The 13,127-nt window shown below is 40.6% G+C and overlaps 2 protein-coding genes and 1 non-coding gene across 3 annotated transcripts; 1 reads left to right on the forward strand and 2 right to left on the reverse strand.

Annotated features, from left to right (window-relative positions):
- Nucleotides 1-310: 310 nt before the first annotated feature.
- Nucleotides 311-9,856, reverse strand: daglb (diacylglycerol lipase, beta). The gene is made up of 15 exons (XM_062442084.1): nt 9,117-9,856; nt 8,864-9,015; nt 8,162-8,336; nt 7,806-8,073; nt 7,560-7,682; nt 7,307-7,434; nt 5,766-5,892; nt 5,593-5,676; nt 4,632-4,709; nt 4,452-4,532; nt 3,288-3,415; nt 2,346-2,414; nt 1,909-1,981; nt 1,572-1,825; nt 311-1,470 (listed from the first exon to the last, which is right to left on the reverse strand). The coding sequence occupies exons 1-15, from the start codon at nt 9,209-9,211 to the stop codon at nt 1,275-1,277; spliced, it is 2,031 nt and encodes a 676-aa protein (XP_062298068.1). The 5' UTR covers nt 9,212-9,856; the 3' UTR covers nt 311-1,274.
- Nucleotides 9,857-10,619: 763 nt separating this feature from the next.
- mrpl58 (mitochondrial ribosomal protein L58) lies at nt 10,620-12,165 on the forward strand. Its single transcript, XM_062442844.1, has 6 exons — nt 10,620-10,787; nt 11,046-11,070; nt 11,170-11,229; nt 11,429-11,511; nt 11,766-11,935; nt 12,034-12,165. The coding sequence occupies exons 1-6, from the start codon at nt 10,620-10,622 to the stop codon at nt 12,116-12,118; spliced, it is 591 nt and encodes a 196-aa protein (XP_062298828.1). The 3' UTR covers nt 12,119-12,165.
- A 678-nt stretch (nt 12,166-12,843) lies between these two features.
- trnar-ucg (transfer RNA arginine (anticodon UCG)) lies at nt 12,844-12,916 on the reverse strand. The gene has a single exon. It is a non-coding gene; the product is annotated as a tRNA-Arg (tRNA).
- Nucleotides 12,917-13,127: the final 211 nt, after the last annotated feature.

A 13,127-nucleotide genomic window follows, 5' to 3' on the forward strand; every position in this document is an offset into this window, starting at 1 on the left:
GTCATGTGTCGGTGACGGGACGTCGCGCTGACGTCACATGCTAAAGAGGGCCGGGTAGGACAGAGTCAAAACTGAAGTTAATCCTCAGAGACCTATTCATTGGAAATATCTCACAAATTATTTACGCCTCCTCCCTTTGACTCACACAGCTGGAGCACAGAAGACAATCCAGTTTGTGAGGCTTAAAAATCATTTCCTCACACTTTTATTTACCATCATTCAGCTCAACAGGTTGCTCACTGTCAAGTTTCACTCCTGTTATTCCTCAATAGTAGAGAACAATAAAAAAAAACAAAAAAAACATGAAGAGTGGGCTTCACAAAAGCTTTTATTTTGCATCAAGGAGTCCAATGCAGTCTATTGATGATTTGTAATAGTTACGCAGGCTGTTCAAACTTCAATATTATCATATATGACCTGAAAAAATGTAATATCAATGGCAATTAAACAGATCCCCACAAAAAAAGTCAAATCTTTCTACATCTTACACCTACCTGCCAGACACCATGCGCAATTCAAACTGCATTATAGAATAACGCAGTACATCACTTACTTTAAACACACTGCATTCATCACTGCCTTTTTTTTCCTTTTCTTTTTTTAAATCTGTAAAGCAAATCTGTTGTGTTATTTTGCTGTAATGCATAGGCACTGTTCACCCCTGATGTCTCGACACATTAAAAACACAAGACGGACTAACCACGAATCACTACACGACGAAGACGTAACGTTCTCAGTCAGCGCTGTGAGCGTAGAAGTTAACCTTCTATCCTCCAACTGGCTCTTCACCCCCCCCCCCCTTCCTGCACGGACGAGGAAGACACGAGGAGGGAGGGGAGGCATCTACCTGCCATACAGACTGAAAATGTAAATCACTGTATTGTACACAACGCACATTCAAAGATAATGGCATAAAAGTCGCTCACGGAGTAACTCAAAAAAAGTCGGGAGTACAAAGCATGAATTAAATAATTAAAAGTGCAATTTCACACAAAAAAAAAAAACGACAAAAGAAGTCCGAGCTCTGATGTGTTTCTTTCATTCATGGCAACAGGATGAACATGACTTCATCGTCCAAGATTACAATCAAGTTTCTGCATGTTTATGTTTGAACACAGGCTTTAGGGATCAGACCTGTGGAGAGAGAGAGAGAGAGAGAGAGAGGCTGGTTTGGGTGTGTGGAAGAGGAGATTGAAAGTGGTTGTTAAGATGCTGTAGAGTCATTGGGATCAGTCTCTCTCTCTCTCTCTCTCTCTCTCTCTCTCTGCTGGATTTCAGATAGTGTGGTGTTGGCTGTTGTTTAAAGACGACGGGCAGAGGGAGAAGGGCTTGTCGCTGGTCAGGCTGTTGAGCGCCCACAGCACAGCGTCGGGCATGTGATCCGCTAACATCCTGGGGCTGATTAAAACGCTCCTGAACGCCATTTCGTTAGACCACTCTGCTCGGTATCTGACCTGCGAAAAACAGGATCTGAGGAGGAAGAAAGAGGAGAGAAAAAAAAAGAAGAGTTCAGATAATATACAGGTGTGTTAAACCTCTGCAGTCATCTGTCAAGAGTTCAGCAGGCCGACCTGCGTGACGGCCCGTCTTCTGTTATGTGCAGGACGCGTCCGGGCATGAAGAGAGGCAAGTGCGCCACTGTGTGGGCGGGAGAGTCGTCTGACGCCAGGCTCTGATAGGACGAGGAGTTACGGATCATCAGCGACTCCTCCCCGAGCAGCGGCTGGCTCAGCTCCTCCTCTCTCCTGTTGTCCATCTCGGTGGGGAAGTCGTCCGGTTCTCCTCCGAACAGCTCGTACCAGCATCCCTGCAGCAGGATGCGGTACTGGAACACACACACACACACACACACACATATGAAATAATGACTCAATAGCCAGGTGTAAAGCCACACTGAGTTGTTCTTACCTTCGGTTTATTGCAGTTTGAAACTATCTTGAGAATCTTTCTCTTCAGATCCTCCATGTTGGGAATGCTCAGTCTGAACCAAAAAAGGAGAGAAAAGCAGAGAAGAAGAGAAAAAGGGAGCGGGTGAGCTGCACTCGTTCTCTGTGCCCGTAATAACAGGGCAGAGCCAAATATAGAGTCTTCATTACGCACTAGTCTATAATAGTCTGTACACCACAGCACATTCATATCAGCCTTTTGAAGACAGCTGCTAACACACAAACATGTGTTTACCTTCAATTACTCACAATAAATCAAACTGCTGCAAGGATTTAACCAACAAACATACATTATCTACTTATTATAAAGCACAAATCTGATCAAACTTCTTCTGGATATACTGTGTGTATATACTGTGTGTATATACTGTGTGTAAGTACTATAAGTGTGTGTCTTACCTGGGGACCAGATCCTTTCCCAGCACCACAGAGACCACAAAGTTCTTTGAGTAATCAGCCAGGGCTTTGCTGGAAAATACACAACAGGAAACAGTGTCACTAATTAGAACACCTGTACCTGTTTTATATGAACATATGCTGTGTATATTATATATTTACATAGTTTAAATCTGACCTTTGAAATCATGCATGTAAAATAAGGGTAAATAGTGGCCTGTGGGCTAAATGCTGCATGTTGAAACTATAGACAAACACTGAGTCTGAGCTGAATATCTGCCTGTGAAGTACAAATATTGCTTTAAATGCTAAATGCATTTTGTATGGTTCAAAAAACAGTTATTTCAGTTTGGCGAACTTTAAAGTGTAATACATGTGAAAGCAAAGTCCTATATTCTGTATATCAAAGATCAGCAATTCAGCTTTAACCAGAGGCCAGTTTGTCTTAGTATTCTTTATTGTGGAACTTTAAAAACACACCAAAATGTGTTTGTTTCTACATCGATCTTAAATATTTCCAGAATTAAAAGTGCTATATAACAGTTTTGGGGTTGAATCTGAGGGCAGATGTCATATTCCCCATTATCAAGTGAGTGTTAATAAGAGTTACAGCAGCTTACATCAGTACTCATTTGGCAAAATGACTCATAAACACGAACATAACTTCTGTGTGACGCTATGGGACTAGAAATGTATTCATGCACAATAAACAGAGGCCTGCTTCATTTATGGGGGAGGAAGAGTGCTGCTATTGACTCAAATCTGTGTCAGTTTAGTCAATACATCCATTTCTAAGAGGTCACCAGGTCATGTTTATTGTATGTATAATGACTGTATGAGTGATGTAAATGGTTTAAAGTCATCTATTAAAAGGGAAGACTTTAAATATTTTTGTTGAATGAGCAGTTATTAGTCTGCTGTTGACTTACAGCAGGTGTTCCTTACCTCAGGAGTCCCCCTGGTGGAGAGAATGAGTAGCACTGCAGGGTGGGGAAGGAGTTGCGCAAGAGGATGGCGAGCAGTGAAGCTGTGCCTGCACCCAGACTGTGACCAGTGATGACCAGCTTGTACTCCTACACACACACACACACACACACACACACACACACACACACACACACACACACACACACACCACACACACACACACACACACACACACACATATATATAAAACGCTGCATCATTCAGGATTTATTACCTCTGCAAAGCCAGTTTTTATTATAAGGAATCTCTGGCAAAGCTTGACCATAGTCATGCATTATTTATGAGTCCATTTGGAAATTATGAATTTTTACAATAAAGCTGTCAGGAAGAGAATATAATAAAAATGACTCAGCAGAAAAAAGTAGTTGATTACAGCACAGTAGAGTACAGATTCAACCACAGTGAGCAGAGCGGTATTTCTTGTAGTTTTTCTCTCGTACATTGATGCCATATAACTCAACTGTAGCTCTGAAACCTCACTGATATAACTCAACTGTAGCTCTGAAACCTCACTGATATAACTCAACTGTAGCTCTGAAACCTCACTGGCTGCAATATTTTGGGGACTTCGGTTCAGGCTAATGGAAGAGTTGCTTTTTCATTTGAGGGAAAAAGCAAATAAGAAAATCAGTAAACCCCAAAAACACAAGGGGCCTCAAAAGTAGGCTGTAAAGAAGCTCTACAAGAAAAGCACAAATATTATATAATCAAAATTAGATCATGTTTTAGAGTAATTATAATAAATTAATTTAATTCAATTTGTGGGCTAAAGAAATACTATTGGTTAATTGATCCCAATTAGGACTCTAATAAGTTTAAGTTTATTTAACAGTATGTCCATTTCGTTACTGCTTCTTCATTACTACTTCTTCTTCTTGCTGCCTTTTTTTGGTGACCTATTTGTACACAGCACTACACCTATACTAATAACAAACTATCAGCCTCCAATTTAAGAATCAAGTGGGAATCAACATTCAGCACACCTGGTTAAGAATGTTTGGTGTGTCTGGAGTTGACGTCTCTTATTCTTTTCTCTTAAAAGAAATCTAGGAGAAAATATGAGAGAAATTTAAGGGAACGTTGCTACATGAGGCTCGACCTCAACCTGGTCACATTTCTCACCGGTGCGATGGAGAAAGCCTGGTTCAGGATGCCGTCGTTGACCAGCTTCTTGTAGATGTAACCGGCCGCCTGGGACATACCCTGCAGGAGTTAAGAGAGGTTAGCCACGTTTATCTCCACGGAAACACACACACACAGTTCACACCTTTATAAAGTAGAGCAGTTTACATAGACGCTGACCTTGTGAGCGTAGCAGGCTCCAGTCACTCCCTCTATGGGCAGGTTCTCACATTCAGCAGACAGGTCTGTTAGGACATCCTGCAGGACGGACACACAGTCAAACAGTTCAATAATAAACCAGGAGATTCATTCACAGCTAGCTCAGATTCAAGCTTAACCCTACTGGTGTCTTCCTGTCGACTTTGCAACCTGTGTCCTCCTGGGTCAAAACTGACCCCGTTTGGTTTGACTGTTTATAAAGCATAAGATTGAAATGATCACCCGATTCTGTGTTAGACCTTTTTAGCCAACTTCATTTTAACTTATTACCACAGGTTTCTTATTTCTGAAAATGTTACACATATTTTTGGAAATGATGGTTAAAAAAAAGCCTGTTATCCTCCTGGGTCAAAGTTGACCCGAGGACAACAGGAGGATTAATGGATAAATTAAAGGCTACTAGGGTTGTGTATCGTTTAAAATGGTTTGATATTAAAGCCAATGAGATGAGAGTTTCAGCACAAATACAAACAATGTTTTTCTATACTAGCCTTTTGAGAAATATGAGCTTGTATAAGTCCTGTTAATTTAAATAAGTTCCAGGCTCACTCAACACACCACAGTAAAGCTTTCTGAATGTGTGGGCACGTGTTGATTCACTTTGACACTCTTTCACTTCCCACTTTGTCTTCTTTTTCTATCAGCACTATTTCAATCTCTGTCAAGGAGTGGTCACATCTCAGAGCTATATTTATCAGTCTCTGTCTTCTATCAGTTACACAGTCATTTACACAAAACAGAGAAGTGATTCTACACTGAGAAGAGGAAACAGGAAGTGTTACTGTATGCAGAAAGAAAGATGATCGTGATATTGGGAAACATATCACTTGTTTACAGAAGCTAGTTTATATTTTAAGACTTTTAGACGAGGAACTTTAATGTAATACGTGTTTTTTTAAATTATGAATATAAAGGGGATTACCTTCAGTGACAGTGTTCCTCTGACAGCCACCAGCACTGCTTCCCTCTTATGATCCAGAGCCACGAAGAACGGGATCTCATAGATCTGCGACAAAGCCAAACTAGCTTGAGTGATCCACAGAATACACACAGACCATCTGGATCACAGTCAGACTGAACTAGTGAAGCGGCTACCTGGTTGTGGAAGCTGACGTAGAGGAAGTCTCTGTACTGCAGACCGGTGCTGTGAAGGATGGATGAGAAGTGGCAGCCCAGGTGGTCTCCTCCGACTATCTCGTACTCGGCTGCGTGACTCCTACAGCTGCGGACACACGATTTTAGAGTTACCTCATGAACTGGGTCTCACCTAGGTCTTCCTCCTTATATACAAACACATTAATGCACTAGCACCAAGCTACACGGCTAACTCTCTGGCTTCGAGAACATTGCGATCATCTGCTGCTGGTTTATTGGAGGTTCATAGCAACAGCTGTAAATCAGTCAATTACGCCCCAACACTGTTGAACAAATACTTATAGATACTTTTTTTTTTTTTTTAAAGAAAGATAAAAACCTACTTCTTCACTTTAGACTTTAACTACTGTAGCTTTTCTATCTTCACACTGATGCACTACTGCACTTCTTTTTAAATGTTGGATTTTACTTGATTTTATATATTCTATTTCTTAGCTACTTTCACTATGTACTATTTTACTATTATTCCTATTCTTATTTTCCATCTCATATAACATAAATGTTTTATTTTTCTTTGCTTGTTTTTAACATTGTTTTATGTTTCTTTTACTGTATTATTTAATGTATAACGTCCTTATTATTATTATTATTATTATTATTATTATATTATTATGATTATTATCATCTCTCTGGCTGAGTGACATAAACCAAAGACTGACAACATACTGTCAACAAGCTCCTATTCTGTAGAGAGATTTGTAATGTAAACCATTCAACTGTAAAAACATGATTTTCTTACTCTGGATGGAAATAGAGATTTTAGCCTCTGGGCTCACAATAGTGTGTTATGATTGAGGATGTAGATTTGATCAATGTTAGGTTGGTGTATATATCTAATGACTGGGACACAGAGGCTGTGTGAGCAGCATGTCTCATGTGCAGCTGCAGCAGTGTGTCATTTAGAGATTTGGCGCCTTGCCTACTATTTACATGTGACGTCTGCAGTTCTCAGCAAAAATAGACTGTGAAAATGATCCGTTTATAGACATGTTGACATCATACCAACAACATTAAAACAGTTTAGTTTCAATGTCTATCTGTAGAATATGTCAGAGACACACACGGAGCTTCTTTCTTCCGACTCCTCCTCGCTGTACTCTCTGTGATATTAGTTGTTGTTTGTCAGAAAGAAAGCTGCTTTCACCTCCACCCTTTACTTTTCACAGCTGACCACATGCTTCTTAACCTTTTTCTGTCTAAATGAAATAAAGTAAATTAATAAAGAAATGCTCAGGTTGAAGTAGACTGTGTGTCCCACTCCCAGGACTAAAAATCAAGTGTATAACATAAAGTAAATTAACATAAAGACCAAGGATTATATATTTTAGAATCTCTCTTTCTATAAGCTGCACCCTTTCACACAGCGATAGATGAGATAATAGCATCTTTTAGATTCATTTAGCAGCTGTCCTTCATCTGGCTGCTCTAATGACTCGCCTGCTGGCTCCAACTGACTCAAATAAACAAAGAGCACATCTTACCAGTCTCCGCTGAGTTTGCAGGGCCCAGTCAGAGGGTTGGAGTAGATGTACAGTGGCCAGCCGTAAGCTGCAGCTGCAAACTGCATACAGTGAGCCGCCTTCTCTAACTCTACCTCCAAATCTTCTTCCTGCAATACAGAAAAAATGAAAGAAGTTAGTATTTAGTTAGAGTGTTATTAAGCAACAAGATGCTAACATGGATTCCATAATCTCTTAACATAACTGTGATTTAACTCTGTTATTGTCTACTTACAATAGGAGAGGACGGGCTATGGGTGATGATGGTGTCTGGGTCTCTGCTTTGCTCCATCTTATCCTGCTCCTGGTGCAGCAGAGCCAAACCAGCTGCTATGTCACTGGGAACCAGGTCTGTGTCCTGCAACACACACACACACACACACACACACAGTTTTAACCATGCTTACACACTACTTCTATTAATCAATCTAATCTACAGATGTAAAGGAAAGCATGAGTAAAGAGAGTGAGTGACCCTTACCGAGAAGAATCCGCTGACCAGCTTGGCGATGCCGGAGAACGCCGCTCTGTGGCTCTCGTCCTGCGGCAGGCAGCAGCACAGCAGCCGCAGCCTGCTCTCCCACACCTTGACGGCCAGGGAGCGAGCCGTGGAGAAGAACTGGGTGCCCTCGCTGCTCTCCATGTCTCGCACCCCCAGAGGCTCCATGGCAGCGTGCTGAGGGCGGGGGTTGCCCAGAGGGTCGAAGACGAACACCACGCCCAGAGCGGTGAAGAGAAGGATGATCCAGCTGTTGCGATGATGAAGAAAAGACGTTGATTGGATCACTTCCTCTAACAATGATTCTTTTAACAACTCGTAGCCCCCGGATAACCTACCTAGCGATCACTGCTGCGATGACAGCACCCACTGTGGCGGGGTCGCAGCCTTTGCTGTCATCAGACACCCACACAGCTCCCAGACAGGCCCACACCACCTCGGGGATGTAGAGGAGAGCGCGCAGGTACACCAGGGCGGGGATGGAGCGCCTGGGGCCGGGGTTTGTGATGGTACCTGAGAGGAAATCATTGACATCAGTGAAAACCAACAAAAACAATCAACCAACGCCTTGCAGGTGGTGGAATGTGATGTGATAAAGGCTGATTAATAGTTTGGGATTTCTCTTCAGTGTTTCATCAGAGTGAGCTTAAGCAAGGCACTGAAACACTCATCTTAAGTTGTTAACCCATAAAAGGTACTGATGGTCTTCCACTTAAAATCTTTTACCCAGCCCCTCAAAAAAAAGATGAGAAAACTGGATTTTAAACACTTTACAAGTCAATGAAACACTGATAAAAAAGAGTCACACTTTGAACTTTGTTTCACATCATTTTGCAACCATTTTTTTAAAGCTGTGACGCAACTGTCTTGCAAAAGACTGGCGCTACAAATCAGTGCATTTAGACACTACTGTTGCTGTGTGTAAAATGATATGAGAGCATTGTTACCTTTTGATTTCCACCCCTACAAAAAAGTTGTTTATGCCCCATTATCTTCATATATTAAGCTCATATAAATTAAAGGTAGGAGAGCTGATTTACCTTGAGCACTGACATAAACTATAGCACATAGTGACAGGATGATGAGCGCCAGCACAACCAACAGTCCAACCAGGTAGCTTTGAAGAACACCTCTCCCGTTACAATCAAAGTTACCCTTATGATAAGTGTACAGGATCATGGTGCCGATCCACCTGAGGAAAAAAAACACCAGCAGATTTAATGAATATGAATCTGAAGTTATGAAGTTAGAGATGAGGTGGCTACAGTCTTGTCCTGAATGTGGAAAACGTACCAAAGCACACGGACGAACAGTTCGAAGGAGCCGGGGAAAACAAGGTCGTCGCTGGCGATCCCCCACCTCCGGCCAAACACCACCACTCCGGGCATTTTGCAGGTGAACGAGCAGGCTACCTCACTACGACTACAAGCTCTTCAAAAAGGCGCAATCCACAGTATTCATGACTGCAGCGAAAAAGCAGCTTCACTCGTCGAAGACATAACAGTGTTGCCACATTACACTATCCAGCGTTGCTAAAGTAGCTCAGAGGATTTCTGCTAGCAGCTAAAAAGCTAACAGTCGATTGAGTAATCCAGCAGATGCGCGTCTACATCGGCTTAATATTAAAACGTTGGTTGGACACGCCCAGCTATAATGTTTACAGTTTATAATCACAGTGGTAACATTGATATCACCTGACACCATCTGGCAACACCTTCAGCTACATTCACCGACGTTAGATAATGTTGCTAAAGTTAATAAGGATAAAACCGCTAGCTAAATGTATAACCAACCGTGACTAGCTTCTCGCGCAAGCTAGCGTTATCTAACGTTAGCTAAAAATAATCTGATGTTAAAGCTATTTGGGAAAAAAATGATAGTTAGCATTAGTCCCGTACAACACAGCTATTACCAGCATATGGACATCTTGCTCTATGACCTATCCTTTACTGTCAGGGTATTTGCTTAGCCATGTAAAATAGCTATATGTAAAAGGCTGGCTTGTTTTGTTTTGCTTGAGCCAGCAGTGTCCATCTAATAAAGAGTCCCACAGTAACAGAGATCAGCGTACAGTAGTTCCGCCTTTGACTTCTATTTTAGGCGTCAATAGTGTTTGCGCCCCCTACTGGTAGGTGGCGTTAGTTTTACACACACATTTTGACTACAAACGTCACTACTTCTTACTATCCTTCCTCCTATTACACACCTTATATATATCTGGTAATAGAATAAGCCGTGTTCCACTCTTTCTATTTCTTGGTAAAACTACAAAAGGTCCGTTTTTAAGTTTTGTTATGGTACCCATCTTATGGTGTATTTCAATATGTTTCCTAAAAATTAAGGTAGGAGAACTGGGTATTTTTCCTCCAATATTCGTTATAATTCCATCTCTAGATGCAGTATTTGCACATGAAGTACTTATTGTGGTCACTCCAGGTAAAATGTAACGTATGCTGCTGCACAACACACTTTAAACGACAAAGCAATACGTTTATATATCACATAGTTCTCTTGATAAATCCAATTTCTATTTTTGGTAAACATGGTTCTATGGTGTAATGGTTAGCACTCTGGACTCTGAATCCAGCGATCCGAGTTCAAATCTCGGTAGAACCTGTGGCTTATTTTTCTTATGCTGCAGCAAATTTAGAATATAATATTGTCACAATATACAGTACTCAAGTTTAGGAACACTCCTGTATTAAGATTACATAGTTTATTAAATGTACGAGCCGCTTAGCAGTAGCTACATTACGTGCATTGTTAGCTCACTGGCCGTAACTACGTCAGTCTAACATGGCGGCACACATAGCACGACGTTGTTATTTACTTATTTGTAACGTTAATGCAGGATTAAGCGTGATTCCTCAGCATGTAAAACTACGGGATGTTGTAACGAGAGACATAAACAACACTTTACAGCCGAGTGCTGGTTACGGGACCCGATGGACAGACACCACACAGGTTAGAGTGCTCTGAAACTGGACGTTTGTTTTGGCTTGCTGTAAAATCAATGACAAGCTTAGCTGTCTGATAGATACAGAGCATAACTCATCGCTTGTGCCACATTATATTATTTTACATCACAAATTCACATTTTAAAAGGTCCATTCTCTGTAGAGAGGGTCACAGCACAGGAATAATGTGGATGAAGTGAATGAAATGTAATGTATAATTGTCTCAGGGTCTTTTTCACAGTACAATTTATTTTGACTTTTTCAGGACTCTGAAATGCACATTCCAGTGGGTAAATATACAACTATATTTATTAAAGCAGAGAAAGAATTTTATTTATCATCTTGTATTTTTTTTAACAACATATATTTCTTCTGATCCTGGTTCTTAGAGCGTCTGAGAGTATCTTACAGCAGAAGCAGTGGTCCTGGTGGTCAGAACGTCAATAAAGGTTCTCAAAGTTTAACTTATTACTTTAAAAAAGGCTCCTTGATACATTATTTCACAAATGCCATAATCATGTCAACTTGTACAACATCTTGAATATGTTGTATCTGTGTGACACAAGGCCTCATTGATGTTGAAATACTCTCCAGATCTGCTATTTGATCCGCTGTTCTGACTTTCTCTGCCTCTGTCTCCATCCACAGTCAGCACAAAAGCAGAGGTCCGATTCCACGTGCAAACAGCTGACTGGATCCCAGAAGATGTTAAACAGAAAATCCTCGAAAAGGTTATTGTTTTCAAAAAAGGTGGCATCAGGAAAATGCCTGCATAGAAAGTTGTACTTGCATCACCTGTGAACAAAACAAAAAAGCAAAATAAATATGTGGAAACATTTTCAATTTAAAGTCAATTAAAGTTAATACTGATTTATCTTTGGGAAAGCTGTGCAATTACTATTTGATGAATTTTGTGTCTCTTAACTCTGGGGCTGTTGGTCCAGTCACCGCTAAGACAAAATACATTTTCTGCTTTGTGCCACAGAACAAAAACCGCATTACGAAGGCCGGGGAGTTGCTGGTGACCTCAGAGCTGAGCAGGAGCCAGCACAGAAACTTAAGTGACTGTATACAGAAGATCTCCGCCATTATCGCTGAGGCCAGTGAGAAGCCATATGAGCCTACAGAAGAAGATATAGCCCTTAGGGAAGCCAGGTATTACTTAGTAGTATAGAGCTCATTGTTTCTTTTCTCCTTTAATTTCATCTAAAATGTGGCTAACACTTGTTTCCAATGTGAAAAATGTTGTGCAGGTTAAAGAAGAGGAACAAGGAGCGACTCAAACAGAAGAAGATTAATTCAGTGACCAAGCAGAGCAGACGAGTGGATTTTGATTAATGTGATTGTATTGTCAATGATTTAATAAAATGTATAATTTAATATAACATATTTGTCCAGTGTTTCTTTTTCCTTAATTATCTGTATATTGCAGTAAAATCCGATGTGATATCAGAGAATATTTTAACTTTACTCCCACTTGTTACCTTATTTTAAGGGAATGACTGAAAAAAGGGAAAGAAAAGCAATAATGATCAATTGAAGGGGAAATACCAATAATCAATATATCTGCGTAAAGAGAGACATATTAGAATACGAATTATTTGTCAGACGGTAAATTATGAAAAAGATAGCAGAGGATGGTTTCGATCCATCGACCTCTGGGTTATGGGCCCAGCACGCTTCCGCTGCGCCACTCTGCTCACATGTTGTGTAAGAGCGTTAGTTTCGTATTTAAATAAAAAAATGTCGTGGTTACTGCCTTGTTTTGTATAGTGAGTGTTGAATTAATTACAGTTAACACTTATTACACCGAAATCACACGTATCTACTGTTGTTTCTGTAAACGAGTGGCTATTTACGTAACACACACGTAACGTTGACTAGCCTAGCTATTGGCATAACGTTAGAGACTGCTAAAGTTAGCATTAACGTTAATTTTGCTGCATCCTATCACTGATTTGCGATTATCTGACAAGCTTATATAAGTTTTCATGGGCATTAAAATGTGGTTTAACGTTAAAAACATAGTTGTAGGGAATCACCTTTGCCTCTGGTGCAAAATGCGACCACGAAGGGACTCGAACCCTCAATCTTCTGATCCGAAGTCAGACGCCTTATCCATTAGGCCACGCGGTCGAATCGACAATAAACGTGCGATGTGACGTACAAATACTAACCAATAGTACAAAGGTAACGTCTTTTGTATACTAGGAATTCACAACAAAGGGGGTATATAACACTTTAACGATAGAGGAGCTGACACAATTTAAGTGACATAACGATATAAGCAGGAACCTTTAAACGCTACAGTGTTATATATATGATGAATGGTAGCTGACAACGTCTT

The sequence above is a fragment of the Scomber scombrus genome, chromosome 21 (genome assembly GCF_963691925.1).
Source record: "Scomber scombrus chromosome 21, fScoSco1.1, whole genome shotgun sequence".
Classification (NCBI taxonomy): Eukaryota; Metazoa; Chordata; class Actinopteri; order Scombriformes; family Scombridae; genus Scomber; species Scomber scombrus.